Source organism: Nipponia nippon, unplaced genomic scaffold (genome assembly GCF_047370975.1).
Source record: "Nipponia nippon isolate SJK-2023a ecotype South Korea unplaced genomic scaffold, ASM4737097v1 scaffold_14, whole genome shotgun sequence".
In the NCBI taxonomy this organism is placed as follows: Eukaryota; Metazoa; Chordata; class Aves; order Pelecaniformes; family Threskiornithidae; genus Nipponia; species Nipponia nippon.
In genome coordinates, this window is record NW_028262330.1 from 8,803,323 (window position 1) to 8,819,620 (window position 16,298).

Below are 16,298 nucleotides of genomic sequence, written 5' to 3' on the forward strand. Positions count from 1 at the left end.
GGCCTGTCATTTTGTAAAATGAGAAATAAGTTTAGTATTTGGGTGGGATGGGTGTGATAGTGTTTTAGGTTCAAAGGCATAATAAAAAGTTTACTCTCAGTGATACTGACTTTTCTATTGAGCTGAGTAAAGCAGTTCGTTCTTCTAGTGATGGCATTATAAGTCAGGAAAATAATCAAACTTGTTACCCAGTTCTGTTTTAAAATATTGGCCAAGAGTTCATGACAGGTTTTGATAGTTATGGCACCTGAAAAGTACTTAGCTATATCCTTAAAGCACTGTACAGAATCAAGCATAGTCATTCAGCTGTGAAAACAAGCTAAGAAATTAGATTTAATTACTTTAAGCACTGCAGATTTTTTAGCTAATACTGCACTGATTATTTTTAGTCTAATATGGAGGATGGCATTTTATTTTTCTCCTCCTAGTACTGCCCTATTTTAGATTGGTTTAATTTGATGCATAGATCTTAAGTTCCTGCTCATTTCAGAGATTACATTTTCTTTAAGACTGACATTGACTAGCTTTGTGTTTAGGGGACTGTGTCTTTTTTTACTCTTAAAGGTAGTGTGAACATATGCTCACTTTAGTATATAATTACGACCTTTCCTGATAGGCGTGTACAAGGAATATTTTCACATGCTCGTCCTTATGGAATTAGAAAGTTCAGAAGATAGAACAATGATTTTGCTTTAATTTGTATATCAAGTAAATACAGTTTAAGTGAGATTCATATTTAAAACTAACCACAAGTGAAAAGAAAGTACCATGCATATAGCACAAATGACACAGAGCCATATTCTGGAACCACATCGAGTGTGTGTCTAAATTATTGTAATGACTTGGTTTCTCAGGAATGACTTAAAATAACTGTAGTTTATTGTAAGACCAATGTGATCAGCTTGTGAATAAAGTTAAGGTAGCCTTATTTAAAAAAACAACAGAAGCAAACAACAAAACACTGTGAAACTAATAAAATCGATTAACTTCTGAAGTTCTGCATCCTGGGGCATAGTAACAAAGTAGGATTTCTGTGCATTATTCCCTCCTTAGAGCCCAGGAGTAAAGAGGTATTATTATTAATATTAAGCTTTGAGTTATTGCTGAAGTGATCTGCAATGCCGGGGTTTCTAAATGTTAGGCTTGTAAGGGTACTGATAAAGATTTCCTGGTCACCTGGCGTTAGTTTCCCTTGAGGGTGATTTGTGCAAAATTGCTTTAAATAGAAGGTTTGCAAATAACAGAATAGCTGTCAGAACCACAAGGCAAACTGGGAACACCCCCACCCCTTTTTTAATTGCCAATTCTGAATGTTCCTGTGGTAAAAGCCTGCTGGAGGTGAATTTTGGTTGGCCAGGACAGCCTTCTAGCAGACCTTGTTTCAAAACAGACAATGGGCTGAAATTTTTAAATATATTAAAACTGTGTTTGGTTCCATCTAATATTTGTTGGTCTTTGATGTTGAAAAAACCCAATTTATTAACATTCCACTGGAAAACATTCTGAATTGTAACCTTTCTTATTTATCCAGTAAATTTCGGGTATTCTCATGTGTTCCACACAGAGGTATTCTCATGGTTTAGGTAAAATACAACTTTTATCCTGTGTTGTTTGGAAATGCCGTACTAAAAAGCTATAAAAATACCCTCTTACTGTGTACGAGAAACGACACAAGAGAGGACATCTCTGCAACACGATTAATTTAGTTTTCCTAGTAAGAAGTTAGATGTACAAAATCTCTTAGAATTGCTAGTAAAAATACTTGTTTATCTGTGCCAATTGGTTACATGTGAACTCCCACATTCCTGTGGTCCAGACTAGGCCAGGTACAAGGGACAAGGTCCTTGCCAAGCTGCCAGTACAAACATCTTTTTGTAAGCTTACTCTTTTTCAGACAAGCCATTTAAAACAGACTATGGTATTGACTGTAGATTAGAGGCATAGTGTTTGGCAGATCCCTGAATTTTAAAATGGAGGAAGGCAAAACACGCAAAGGAAATATGGAAATGGTATCTGAGAAATTCAGTGTCAGCAGCTTAGTAGTAAAATTGTGTGGATAATAACTTACTATATAGTGCTATAACCTTTTACATACTTTGTAGAGTAGTACTAATAGAAATAACAAACCCTAAAAACAACTGATAGTTGCCAAGAAAGACAGAAGCATATGTCTTTAGTCAGGATAAAATCTCTCTGAATTTCTTTTTTGCTGGACCTGGACATTTTTAGTGTAATCACAGTAATAATCATAGTAAATTGAAAGTAGTTTAGTTACAAAGACTTAAGCTTTAAGAAACTTCTCAAGAAAATAGGGGGCATATGACTTGAATATCTGCAAACAGCTGTGTTTGTTTCTAGCCGCCAGAACCAACTTAAAGATCAGCAACACCAGCAGCAGCAGCAGGTAGTGTCCCTCTGTCAGCTTCCAGATGAGGCAGAGTGTCTGACTGTGCCAAGGTACAAGCGAGACCTAGTGCAGAAACTCAAGATCCTGAGGCAAGAGCTGTCACAGCAGCAACCTCAAGCTGGCCATTGTCGTATTGAGGTCTCCAGGGAAGAGATTTTTGAGGTAATTTGAGAATTTGACCCGTTTCTTAACATTGAGGGAAGGGGAGGAGGGTTGTTCATAACTGTCTAAAGAAGTCATTCAGTTAGATGAAATCTTGAAGTCTGGAGTTAAAGCTGGAATTTTACGGGTGGCAAATGGGAAGAGGAAGCATTTCAAGGGGATGGTAAGAACAGTCGTGTAGTTGAAGTAGATGTATTTACCCTGTAGAGAAAAAGAAAAATGAGGAGAGCTTTCCCTGTGGCTGGAGATGTACAGCCTGTGTCAGGGATTGAGGAAGGAGTCCAAGCACTTCATGTATTTGAAGATACACTTCTTCCTTGGATATAAGAACGCTAATGTCTGTTACAGAGGGAATGTTACAAATTGAAAACCAAACAATTATTAATGATCTTTGATCTATTGTAACTTAAGTAAAATTACTGTTGAATAGCATTCATCTTTGGAGTTTGGATTACTTAGCATCTCAGTTCTGATTGATTCCCACCCCCACCCCCCCGAGAATCAGACCAATTTTAGGAATTGTCTAGGTGTCTAGGCTTCTGAATGACCAGAGATGCCCACAGTGGGATATCTGCATTTTATTTTGTGACATTATTCAGCAGAATTATTCTGCTGAATTGATTAAACACAGTTATAATTCATTGGCTTTTTCTGGAGAACAGTCTGTTGTCTTGAGAACTTTATCACCTATCCCTGTTGCATTTTTACCCCACCCACAAACTTGACAGCCCCTCTGTGTTGTCACAGTTTTTCCAGCCAAGTAAGATTTGTCTTCCCTTTGGAGACAGTCAAATCAGTTCATAATCAACTAAAAAAAAAAAAAAAAAGAGGAAAGGCTCCTGTACAGCAGTGAAAATTATTATGTTCTTGTTCTGAAAATTTGACTATGTTGGGTCCCAGACACACCTGCTTCTTCTGTTCTGCAGAGCCAAAGATTGGGGCACCCATACTGGACATAAGTAAAAACTAGACTTTTTTGGTTTAATTCCTTTTTAAAAACTAGCATTTGTTCTGCCTCTTTCAGCTTTCTTCTTGTGTTTTCTTGGTGAACTCTTACTGATAGAGGACTAATTCTGTAGATTTACGGGGATGGCACTGATGATGCTTCTGTTCTTAAGATGCTTCTTGAAGGTTTGCATGTGTTACACCCAGAGTAGAAGCTCCACTGTTGGCTTTTCAGACTGCAAAAATTGTGAGCCTTTATGCAAAACAAAAGGAGTTTACTGACACAGATTTTAATTTTTTGTAAGTTATGTGAGCATGAGAGAGAGAATGTTCTGATGACTGTACACCTCTGGAAATTTAACAGAGGGTGGTTCTTCTCACATGTCTGTTTTATCTGACAAGTGTTATCACATTTGTAGAAAACTAAGTAACAGTCTGTGATTTGAGAAACTGGTTAGTATCTAGGAAAATAGTATCCCCTTCAGGCTCAAAGTCTGAGACTCCATTTCTAATAAACAGTAGTAGCTGCTTGTCTGTGAATAGCAGTTAATAAGAGTGTTATGTGTTTACAGGAATCCTACAGGCAAGTCATGAAGATGAGGCCAAAAGACCTGTGGAAACGATTAATGATAAAATTTCGTGGGGAGGAAGGCCTTGATTATGGAGGTGTTGCCAGGTAAACAGTCCGTCCTCTGTCTCTTCCCCTGCACCCCAACCCCACCATCTATGCCTGTGCTTTGAATCCTAAACCAGCCTCGTATCAGCCCTGTTTCTTTTTCCATTATTTATATTTATTTCTGTAACAGATTGTATGTCAGAAGAATGTATTTTCAGATAGTATTTTAAAGGAAAAACTGCAAAAATAACTAATATATTGTAAATAAATCAAAACACGTCATAGATCGCATCAGATATCTGTCATATATGCGAGACAGGCTTTTGGTGTCTATTGAAACTACTGTATTTTTCTTTGGTTAGTAAAGCTTGGGTATCTGAGAATTTATACCACTAAATACTTGGCTTTGTGGCAGAACTTTGGTCAAAAAATGTGCTTTATTGCAAATTGTCACTACTGTTTGAAGCAAAACATTAAAAACTAGCAGTTAGTAGGCAACAAAAGTCTGTCAGGAGTCTGTGAGGTTATTTTTCACTTGCTTATAAAAAGTGACATTTACTGATTGTATGAAGATATTCTTGACATGTTAAAACAGTGTTAGGAATTGTATTGGCCAATGGCACAGATGCTGGTTTACTTCACCAAAAATATTCCCCGCCTCTGGGTCTGCTCTCTAAATGAGTGTTGACTCAGTTAGGAGCATTCATTGCATTTTTTTACCATTAGTATTCATTTCAAAGTGCAGACGATGCTCCCAAACAGCCCACCTGCTGCATCCGTAGTTGGTGTATGGCAAGTAACCCCTGGGACCCAGGCTGTTACGCTGCATGTATCGTCATGAGTTTGCAGATGGCCAGTGGAGTTTTCACTTCATCCATTCCTAAATATTTTAACATGCTAATTAGTCATAACTAGTAAAACAGCCTTGTTGAATCAGTTAATACTAATTGTTTGATGATGATAATAGTGTTCAAAATAAAGAAGGTACAGATGTTATTGCTTGCTGTTTTCCAAAGTAGCTGCTAGTATTTTTTGGCATGGGTTTTGTTTCTAGTCTGTATGCCGTGGAGCCTTTGCCATCTTCCGTACATGAATACAGGAAGACCAAGCTAGAAAATGTTATGGTTTTCCCAATTCTTAGACCATTATTTACTGATTTATGAACATGTAATTAAAACTTGAATTAAATATGTCTGTTACCTGAAGACAGTTTATATTAAAAGCTTTGACTCGAACATCTCTGTAGTCTAGTCAATAGAATACATAGTGTCTTGTCTCAATGTGTAATGGATAAAGGAGAATTACAGTCAGAAACTCTCCTGGAAATAAGTAACCCGGAGAAAAATCTTGGAAAGCTGGGAAATACATCAGCTGTCAGGGGCTGTGCAGTTACTGAGCCAGTAAAAATAATTCTGATCTCAGCCTTATCTAAGCATGTTCAGAGATAACTTTCTTCACGTTTATGTTTAACAGTAAGGTTAAAAATCATACTATTCTGAAAAGATTATCAGTGTAGGAATGCATGTGTCTAAAGTACACAACAAATTTTATTTTCTTCAGGGAGTGGCTCTACCTGTTGTCACACGAAATGTTGAATCCGTATTACGGTCTCTTCCAATATTCCCGAGATGATATCTATACACTGCAAATCAACCCAGACTCTGCAGTCAACCCGGTACGACTGGTAACATGCGTTCTGTAAATGATTGTTTTATGACTAGAAATTAAATACATCTGGAGAGTGTTCTAGACTTAGGAACCAAATTCTCACATTAGTATTGCCTGAGACTGAATTTGTGCAATAATATGATAATTTATTTTTAGTACTGATCAAAGAAACGTCTCAAATGTGTTCTTAATTTTCTGTAAGATGTCTATTTATATTTCCTTTGGGAGAAATTAAGTTTATTTTGATTCTTAGTACTAAGACTTCTGGACTGGAAGCAATATACTCAACGTGCTGTGTATAAAAACAAACAAAACAAAACAAAAAGCTCTATGTATGTTGGGTTTTTTTCTTTTGTATTGAAATTTTATTTTGTATTCAGCAGATGTAACCTGGAGGTTTTATTTAGCTGAATGATTTAATCTCTTCTTTCAATTCTAGGAACACTTATCATATTTCCATTTTGTGGGACGGATAATGGGGATGGCTGTGTTTCACGGACACTATATTGATGGGGGCTTCACGTTGCCTTTCTATAAGCAGTTGCTAGGGAAGCCAATTACTTTGGATGATATGGAATTGGTTGACCCTGATCTTCATAACAGCTTAGTCTGGATACTGTATGTACTGTGTATTATATCTTACAAAGTTAGAATTCTGTCTCAGTTAAGACGTGATAATGTTCCTAAATCCAGTTGAAAAGAAATGAAGTATATTTTTGATCTCCCGCTCAGGCAGATTTAAGAAACATCTTTCTTGTACAATTCACCTTTTTAAAAGCTTAACATGTTCAAGGTATTCAAATTTGGGGGGCGGGGAGAGGGAGATAAATGATTACTGAGCTGTGAAGTGCTCAGTTTGTAGATTTTAATGTATTAATTTTGCCTATTATTAACAGTAACATGTTACTAAAATATAACATTGAGACTTTGATAATGGTTTTAAAACATAACATAGTAAAAATGTATGTTCACTGTTTGCTTCCAAGCAGTAATTTGAAATGCTATTGAAAAACTGAAGTGTGATGTCTGTCAGATATATTATGGCTGGAATATATTTGCAGAATATGTTTTCACTGAGTCACTTGCTTATTTTTTTTTTTCCACCAGTGAGAATGATATCACGGGAGTCTTGGACCATACGTTTTGTGTGGAACACAATGCGTACGGGGAAATTATTCAACATGAACTGAAACCCAATGGCAAAAGCATCCCCGTGACAGAGGAAAACAAAAAGGAATATGTCAGGTACATCAATATCTTTTCCAAAGTTTTTTATACTTCCTGTGGTGGGTTACTTATTTGCAGTAATTGACAGTGTTGGTTTTTTTTCTAAGCAGTAGTGCAAGTGTTGTGTGTATTCCTGTCAGTAAGGCCTTTTTTTTTTTTTTTTTTGGCTGGATAAATTGCAGGTTTATTGTATTTGAATACATCTTTCACAAAACCAATTTGCACTTGCTTGCAGACTTTATGTAAACTGGCGATTTTTACGAGGAATTGAAGCTCAGTTTCTGGCTCTACAGAAGGGATTTAATGAAGTAATCCCACAACATCTGCTGAAGACATTTGATGAGAAAGAGTTAGAGGTCAGTCCACTAATGTTATGCTATGTCGTCAAGTGTAACAATGAAAGCCTGAGGCATTCTTCTGAGACCGAGTAACATGCGAAGCTGTATCCCCAGTGCTTCAGGGGTTTGCAGGTGCGGTGTTACAAGAAACGCAGTTAGCATAAGAGGTTAGCGGGTCACACAGTCACTGAGACTGCGTGTGCCTTCCACCGAGGGCCGTGAGAGTGTTTCTCAAGGCGACATTTCCTAGCAACTGCAGAAGTGGTAGGAGACCCTCTCCTATAGCTGAAAACACAGCAGAGCCTACTGAGAAGTAACTGCGGTGACCTCAGATGGTTTCAGAGTGCGCTACTCCAGCAGAGGTGCTGGTGTGTATTTCTCACGGTGCAGTTCCACGATATTAAATTTGGTGCTGCCAGGAAAATAGTCTGTCGCTCCCTTCCACCTCCCACCACTTGCTCCCAGCCCTTCCAGCGCGCTGCACTGACTGTGGTGTCAGGCAGCTATGTGGTTTTGCAGAGCTGAGTTATGCCAGACTAAACTGGCCCTGTAAATACAGCGTAAAGAAAGGTGCTGCCTGGTGCTGTCACCAACAAATGTGCTACAAAACGTCAAGATCAGCATCCAGACAATATCTTCTCAAGGCAAATCCCATAGATCCTAAGCTTGTTTTAAAACTGAAATCTAATATGTTAGCTGCGGAGCTGAGGTTTTTGCCACATGAAATGGCCACAAGGTAAATTATTCATACTTTCTTCTGTTCACTGTACTAGAATGTCAGTGATTGCTCTTCTTTTATCCTGAATATTCTCATTCAACAATAGTGAGCCAGCCACACCGTTAACCCAGAATCATTTTGCAGATGCAGAATAAGAAAGGGGAAGGTCCAGTGTTCTTAGTCAGAAGAAAATGTCTTCATAATCATATTCCTATTGAGCTTAAACTGATGGATTGTGGATCTGCATTTTAGAAGCGCTGAAAGCTCTTTATCAGAAGAGAAGTCTGATTTGTATTACATGTGTGGTAGGACAAAAACAAGATTACTTTTGGGGGGCCAGAGTTGGACCAGCCAAACTACACCCTCAGCTACACTCCAGAAGGAAATACTGAGTTCAGATGTGAATTATGCATGCGCTTTCACGCATGGGTAGAACCTGTGCTTCTGTTATTTAATTGACAGGTCAAGACACTTTTCATATAAGCTTATGAAATGATTGCCTTTTTTTTTTTTTTTTTATTTGAATTGAGGCCTTTTAAAAAATGGATTGTGTGCAAAGGTAAGATTTAAAAAAAAAAGTTACATTTCTGCATTGCTTAAGATTAGTGAGAGACTATAATTTACCTTTGGTATAAAATGGGTTGATTTTTCAAAATCAGTTACTCATCATTTGGCTAGCTCCAAAACCATTTTTGTATCGATGAATGATGAAATATTTAATTATATGTTAAATTTACAGCTCATCATTTGTGGACTGGGAAAAATTGATGTTAATGACTGGAAGGCAAATACTAGGTTAAAACACTGTACCCCAGACAGCAACATCGTGAAATGGTTCTGGAAAGCTGTGGAGTTTTTTGATGAAGAGAGGAGAGCGAGACTTCTCCAGTTTGTGACTGGCTCATCCAGAGTGCCTCTGCAGGGCTTCAAGGCATTACAAGGTAAGGTTTCTCCAGAAGTGACTGGAAATGCCTGTACTTGGAGGAAGCAATAGGAGGCCTCACAGAAACATTAGCTGAAAATGAGGCCGGTTGGCTGCAATGTGACCTTTTGAGAGTGATTTTTAATGGTCTGATGAATAACAATCACAAATAGTCTTTTTTTGTGTGTTTGTTTATTAACTTGTTATTCAGCTGTAAATGGCTCTTTTGTTTCAATTATGCACTTCCTTCTCTGGCAAGAAGTTCTGATCAGTGGAGATCTTAGCGGGGTTTTCCTTACGTTTTTTCTGGAAGCCTGTTTTTTAGTTGCTCTCTTTTACAAGCCCTCATCACCTGCCCAGCTCTGGGACCAGAAAACCCCAAGATGCGGTGTTCTTGCGGATCCGACAGCAGAGGCACTTTGTAATGCTGACCGCTTTTATTTTAAGAGCGACCCAATCGCAGGCAGGCATCAGAAAGGATCGCCTTAATGACCGACCTGTCCTCTGAGCTTCAGTGGAAGCTCTGCGTCTCTGCCCTGGCAGCTCTGGCTGCAGCCCACGGCACTCTGTGCACCCAGCCGTTTTCTATTTTACCCTCTCAGAAGATGAGAGAAGACTGCCCAGGGGAAACATTGACCATAAACCATTTTAACAGGTAGAAGATTCCAACAGAACACAAATTTGATGGTAACAGCTGCCACATACAAAAGCCCTTGTTTTTTTCCTCTGTTCTTGAGCTCTAAAATGTTCTGGCACATGAGAAGCTCAGCAATATTGAGGTTTTTTAAGACCCTAGTTACTTTAAGCGAAGTATGGCACTTTGTCATAAGCGCTTAAATAACATTGCAAAGGGTGGAGGGACTTGTTTGGGCAAACTGTGTAACTGTTAACCACCTCACGGTAGTACTATTAGTAGAGTTGCACTACTAGTAGTAGTACAAGTACTACTAACCCTGGTATCGATGTGCATACTGTTACTGCAGTGGAGTGAGCTGTTTGGAGAACGGTAATGGAAGTAACACCAGGTTAACATCATCTGCGCTGCAAGTTTTAGTACTAGTAAAACAAATATTTCTGTGAGCACATGAAGCCTGCTTTCCTACAGATTTGAACGTGAAGGTTGTCGGGTTTTAGACCGAGTTGTACGAACGCAGCACAAGAAGCTCACGTTCTTATTTAACAGGACAGAGTCCCCATGAGGAAGGCTGACCCTGTGGATTATATTCTTTAATGTCTGTCTACTCAGGCAAGAATTCCGGTTTTGCTAAGGTTAGGGCATTTGTAACTTATTCTGTCCTCTGGGAAATCTTCAACGTATACTAAGTCTAAAAGACTGCTGTGCTGCAGTCTTTTCTTTAGCAGAGAGATTAAGGGGGATCTCCGTATAGTCAGATTAATTTAACAAAATTACAAGAAGTTGGTATTGTGACTCTTCTATCGAATTCGAATGGAGTTGGCCACCACTCCAGACCTGTTACAAAATGGGGGCAGACACAGCTGCGTGAGTTTTGTTCTCCAGGAAGGGTGAGAGAAGTTACATTAAAAAAACCTGTTAGAATGATGTAGTGCACTGTGTCAAACAGGTATTTTATGCTTCCTTATCAGTGTTTTGTTCTTGTTTATCTTTCAGTGGTTTAAATAACTGCATGGTTATCACGTGTGGGCGGAGGGGAGGAATCGGTCTGATAGGCACTGTGGGTTTGTTTTGATTTTTTTCCTGCTTGTTTACGATTTCAACTTTGTGCAGAGCTTTTCTCTTTTTGTGGTTTTAGTTACTTTTTGTTGTCGTTGCAGTGCAACAAAGAAATTTCATATTATGCAATACAGTAGTAGTAGAGATCTTTTCTGGATTTTCAGGTGCTGCAGGCCCACGACTATTTACAATACACCAGATTGATGCCAGCACTAATAATTTGCCGAAGGCTCATACCTGGTAAGAGTTTGTCAGGTCTCTGTTGTGATATAGAGATTAAGACCAATTTGCTGTCTCTATATTTTGAGCACTCTTCCCCCCCCGCCCCCCCCAACATAATAAATGCTATCCATTACAGAGTAGTAAAGGTGTGAAACCTAGAGATCGCTTTTATTTATATGAAGTTCTGTTGGCTTTGTCAAGTATTGCATTGTCGTCGTTTCAAGTACGTTAAATGAAGCGTGACAGAACTTTGCTAGGTGATGCTTCAAGTTCCAGATAGCTGAAACTTTTCTGCCTTCTGTCCGCAGCTTTAACCGAATAGACATTCCTCCTTACGAAAGCTATGACAAGCTATACGAGAAGCTGCTAACTGCCATTGAAGAAACATGTGGGTTTGCTGTGGAATGACCCTTCACAGGCTCACCTGAGACTCTATTTATACTCCTGTCAGCCAGAAAGCCCTTCCCTCAGCCAAGACTCAAGAAATGCTTGAAATACAGGAAACTTTCCCTTTTCTACACTAGGACACTGGGAGGGAAAGGACAACTTTGGATTTTTTTTTTTTTTTTTTTTTTTCAAGAAAATAGGTTCTGTGGTTCCTGCCATAGGATCATTCAGCTGCTATTAAAAACTAATATCTTGAACATACAGAATGCTGACTTTTCCTACATTTCAACAGTTAAGCAGTATTCTATACTTAAAGACTACTACTATTTTTGTAAAAGGTAATCTATTATATTTGCCTACCTGATTTCTATTCTCAGATACCAAGGCACAACTTCAGCAGTCGGTACAAGTCACGTTTCAGCCTGTTTTAAATGTATGATACTGAACAGCATCTATACCTGCTATTTTTGGAAAAAAATATTTTGGATTATTCTAACTTTGCATAAAATTGGCTGAAAGAATCATTAATCTTTTTAATTAAAGCCACTTACATGTTAACTGCATTTTCTTATAGTAAAACATTATATTCTGCAATGTAAATTCAACTTAAAGGTTACCACAGGGGGCTTTTTTATATTTTTCAAGCATGAATTGCAAATACGATGTTTTGGGGTCCTATTTATATCACTTGTCAGATTCCTTAAGCAAAATTTCTAGTGTGAGTGACACATACTGTATTCGGTACAGTACTTGTGTTAACGTGTGGAATAGACCTTTTTTTAATGAACAGGAGACGTTTTGATTTTTTTTAAAACAGCATTTTTCTAACCAGTCTGTCAAGAGTATTTTTTGTTGCTGTTGACTTTAAATTTAAACACTGCATTTTTCAACTTCTTAAGCGTGCTGATGAGGTGATATTTGCCAGCAGAAGCCTGTCAGCAGTTCGTTTCAGAACCCATCCTGTCCAGTCAACCAAAGTTTGTTTGAATGCAGCCAAATCACATTATATATTTGTTGATGCTAAAGATTTATCAGGTAAAACATGTTGTAATCTTTGTCTAGCTGCTCATGACATGTGGGTTTAAGTTACAACTAAGGAAAAATGGTGTATTAACTGAAACATGTTTAATGTGCTTTGAAAATGAGGTTTTAAAAGCACATAATTTATTGATTGTAGGATGGAAGTAAGTATATATATGAATTATAACATGGGTTGATCTCTTCAAAGAGGAATAAAATGCACTACCAGTAGAGGGAACTGAACTTTGAAGTTAGTTTGGGAATTCTCAGTTAAGATCTGTATGATCTGCTCGTGGTGTGTAGATAAATCGGTCTGCTTAAGAGATGGTGGCATTCTCCAGAATATTTGGAATAAGTAGCGTTTTTTCCCAATCAGTGTTGTGTTTTTTTAACTTAGGTTACAATTAATCATCAAATCTGCACTATTTTTACACTGCCAATGAGAAGAAAGTCAAGGGTATTGAAAATGCTAAAAGAATGGGATATAAACAGCTGTTCCATTTTCACAGTGTAAGTCACACCATGAACTAGCTAATTTTCTGTCTGTTCTGTGGAGCTTGAACCTTTTTCTGCCAAATCTGACTGCCACAGTGAGTAAACTACTAGTGGTGTTGTGTATTAGAATAGTGGGCAACGGACTACTTTTGTAGAATTGTGGTAAGAATCTGGTGAGCCAAATCCACATGTTCATTTGATTATTTCTTGTTTTGTACAGCTGTTGCTGGAAGGTTTGTTCTGAGAGACTTGCTTCCCATTCTGGGCTGGCTGCAGAGATGAGGCTACTTAGGGATGTAAACATACAGCCGAGAAACTTGCTTTGACAGCCAGGTTTGAAATATATCAGACCCTTTTTTCCTTCGTTTCAAGGGACTATTGCACTCATGCAAAATGGCTGGTACCTTTGCCTCTCCAGTTGGGATCCCTAATTCACGGCTTTCGGGTGGTACCGTTACCAGAGAAGCTACCACCGCAACTGTCCAGGGTGCCTGGGAGAGCAGAGTAGGCTGTTGCCCAGTGTGTTTGTTACTCAGTACTGCTGCCTGTGGCTGGGACCACCGCTTTAGGCGCTCCCAAAGACCTCACCCCTGCAAGTTCTGAGGTATGGTGTGAATTACTATTCACGGAGACTTTACAGAGACAGGTTCTTTTGACCACTGCTCACAGGATAGACACTCCAGTGTCGTGTAAGTGACTTCTTCCCCCCCACCCCCCCCCCACCCCGGCTCTTGCTCAGGCTATGGCTGCCGCCTCCCTGGTCACGAAACATGAAAAATGTAAAATCCAGTTTAATCCAGATTTTGGGAAAAGTCAGGCCTCTGTTAGGCGATTCAAGGGGGAAGGTATGCCGCTGTTCCCTTTGCACCAGACAGCTCACCTCCGCGCTATTTAAAGACTGTCTCTGTAGTGTCTCCTGACCACATCACCTGTACCCGCCTCCTAGGAACCTTCTCCCTGTCAGCCTGCTCAGGCTGGTAGATTTACTGAACACGTAGTTATGGCCACCTTTTATGTCATAAAAGCATTTTTGAGGAGGGAGGAGATGAGCTCTGCAGAATATAGACTCTAGCTCAGCTGATAAATACCATTCATTTTCACAGCAGCCTTAGTAGTACATCTGTTTGTTCTACCAAACATTTTGGTATGGCGTGGAGAATTTTTTTAACTGCCACAGATAAATATTGTAAATTTAATATATTATAGGCAAAACTAGACAAATCTACATTTGACTTGCCATAGCTGACAGATGAGGATTTTGTATACCAAGTATTTTGAGTGCCTTTCTACCTTCATAATGACTGAGAGCTTTAACTAAAGCACCTCGTCAGATGTTTATCTGAAAATGCTAAAGGGTTGATTCCTTTGCAAAATTTTGTTTCAAGATCATGTCAGCTACTTTCCCCTCAGAAAGGTGCTAAGCCTAGTATTGCATTTTAACCTTGGACTTTCACCCCATGATTAATGTGAATATTTATTTCAATGTGTCCCTCTTACTGGGTTTTACTTTATCCAGTCTTTAGTTGTTTTAGAGAGATGTCACATCATGGTTTTATGCTGTTGCTTTTCCTTATGAATGTTTAATTATGAACAGTGACTTTTGTAGAGTTCAAATATACAGTACACAGTTGAGTTTCAGAGGATTTAATTTCTCGGTGTAAAGAGTTTTGTAATGGTGCTTTGTACAGTATGTATTCTAATTTTTTTTTTTGCACATAGTTTCAGTTTCCCTAAACTGATTTATTTGTACCAAATTTTTGTGTTGTACTAAAGTCCAGAGCACACAAGCCGTTTTTAAATTCTTGTTCTACAACACTACATCTGTATTGAACTTCTGGTGCGTTTAAACTGGCTGCATTGATGGAAGTAAAAGCTTTGCTTCTATATCATAAGTATGCGTCATACAGCTTCATGTAGCATGCTCCAGTTGCTTCAGATTTTAAACAGCACCCTAGAGTTAACAGGTGCCGTTTGTTGTACTTTACACTATGTAGTAGGTTTCTGGCTCTACCACATCCTCAGAGCTTTGTCTGTAGTTGTAATTAGTTTATACAAGTGTAATTACTCCTCCACAAACTGACAGTTCTTAGTTTATCATTTCCATTGTATTTATTACAGAGTGTTTTAGCATTGATATCATTGTATTTTCACCCAGCTGTTACATGAGCTTTAACAAAAAAAATCTGTATAAAATGGTTTTTAAGTACTTAATGTATGTACCCATGCAGAAGTTGAGCAATAAATTGTATGCTGTTTGCACTGTCACAGCATCAACGGTTTTAAAAGTTTTAAGTTTTTCTTAATTAGATATTTATTTCAAAATCTAACTGTCATTTTTAAGTAACTCAGCTTTGTTTCAGGAGAAAATACTTAAAACCTGGTGTCTTTTTACATGCTGTTACCTACAATAAGGATTGCGCTAAATGTTCTAGTCAAACGGAAAGGGTCTTACTTGGCTTTCACATAGTGGCGTACGTGTGTCTGGGCAAGGACTTTACCTCAGCATTGGTGAACGGATGTCTCCTCTCAAAATTCAGCAAAGCTAAACCATCTTCCTTAAGGGAAGAAAAAAGGTAAATAAATTTGGTAAATACTTGTTAAAGTTGGTCAACTTAGCTGGTAAATATTGTCCCTTAGATAAAGACTTCAAATTAGCCTGGCTTATAGCAGCTCCCTGGAAATGGTGGTTAAAAAAGTCAGGGTGTGGGTTTCTGGTTTTGTGGAGGTTTTGGGGGTTTTGTTTTGTTAAGTGAGGTAGATCATGCTCTAACTGCCCGCTGTTTTGTTTAATCTGTAAAGGAAGCATCTCCAGCTGCCGGGGGCTTTTCCTTCTTAGTTCTTTTCTATTTTTTTTCCCCCTTCCCAATGCATGAGTGTGTTGTGTGTGTCAGTTCCGTAAGAGACACCATCTCATGGCAAGCTTTAAATGTTGTATATGCAATGCAATTAATTCCAGTATTTTTATATCACTTTTCACACATGTAATTTTAAACAAGAACTCTTCTATGAGAGCCTGTTTAAAATTACGCTTTAGTTCATCCTCATTACCAAGATAAACTATTTAAAAACTGCAATTTTGTCAAGCAGAGGAGAATACATCAGTAATGGGCTTCACTAATTATCAGCTTGGTTTTATGTGATTTGTTCTCAGTTTAAGTATTCATGCCTCTGTGTTTGCATCTCATAGGGCCCATAACACATGGCTGCTGAAACTTGAATTTTCTACTAAGCGATGTATTGTTTATAGCATGTGATGATTCTGCAGCAATAGGTGTAGTGCCTATTGTCAGCTCCTACTTGGCCTAGAAACAGACCTTGCAACCTGATGTAAAAGCAGAATGTTGGAATTTTTAATCACTATTTACTCTAGCTTCACACTGACAGAACTAGGACTAATCTACTACTCCCTAAAAAAACTAAACAGGTACTAAATACAAGTACCCTTACAAAACTTTTGTCCAAATAACCTGCTTCTAAG

General features: G+C 38.3%; 1 protein-coding gene across 4 annotated transcripts in view; it reads left to right on the forward strand.

Annotated features, from left to right (window-relative positions):
* The window catches only part of SMURF2 (SMAD specific E3 ubiquitin protein ligase 2), a 63,650-nt gene extending 52,157 nt beyond the window's left edge, over positions 1-11,493 (forward strand). For all 4 annotated transcript variants that reach the window (XM_087750994.1, XM_087750995.1, XM_087750997.1 and 1 more), the window contains 9 exons: positions 2,359-2,569; positions 4,087-4,190; positions 5,691-5,805; positions 6,238-6,416; positions 6,906-7,043; positions 7,261-7,381; positions 8,821-9,022; positions 10,861-10,936; positions 11,227-11,493. In XM_087750994.1, the coding sequence (XP_087607120.1) occupies positions 2,359-2,569; positions 4,087-4,190; positions 5,691-5,805; positions 6,238-6,416; positions 6,906-7,043; positions 7,261-7,381; positions 8,821-9,022; positions 10,861-10,936; positions 11,227-11,326 (1,246 nt within the window). In that variant the 3' untranslated portion in view covers positions 11,327-11,493. The remainder of the gene's footprint in view (positions 1-2,358; positions 2,570-4,086; positions 4,191-5,690; positions 5,806-6,237; positions 6,417-6,905; positions 7,044-7,260; positions 7,382-8,820; positions 9,023-10,860; positions 10,937-11,226) is intronic.
* Positions 11,494-16,298: the final 4,805 nt, after the last annotated feature.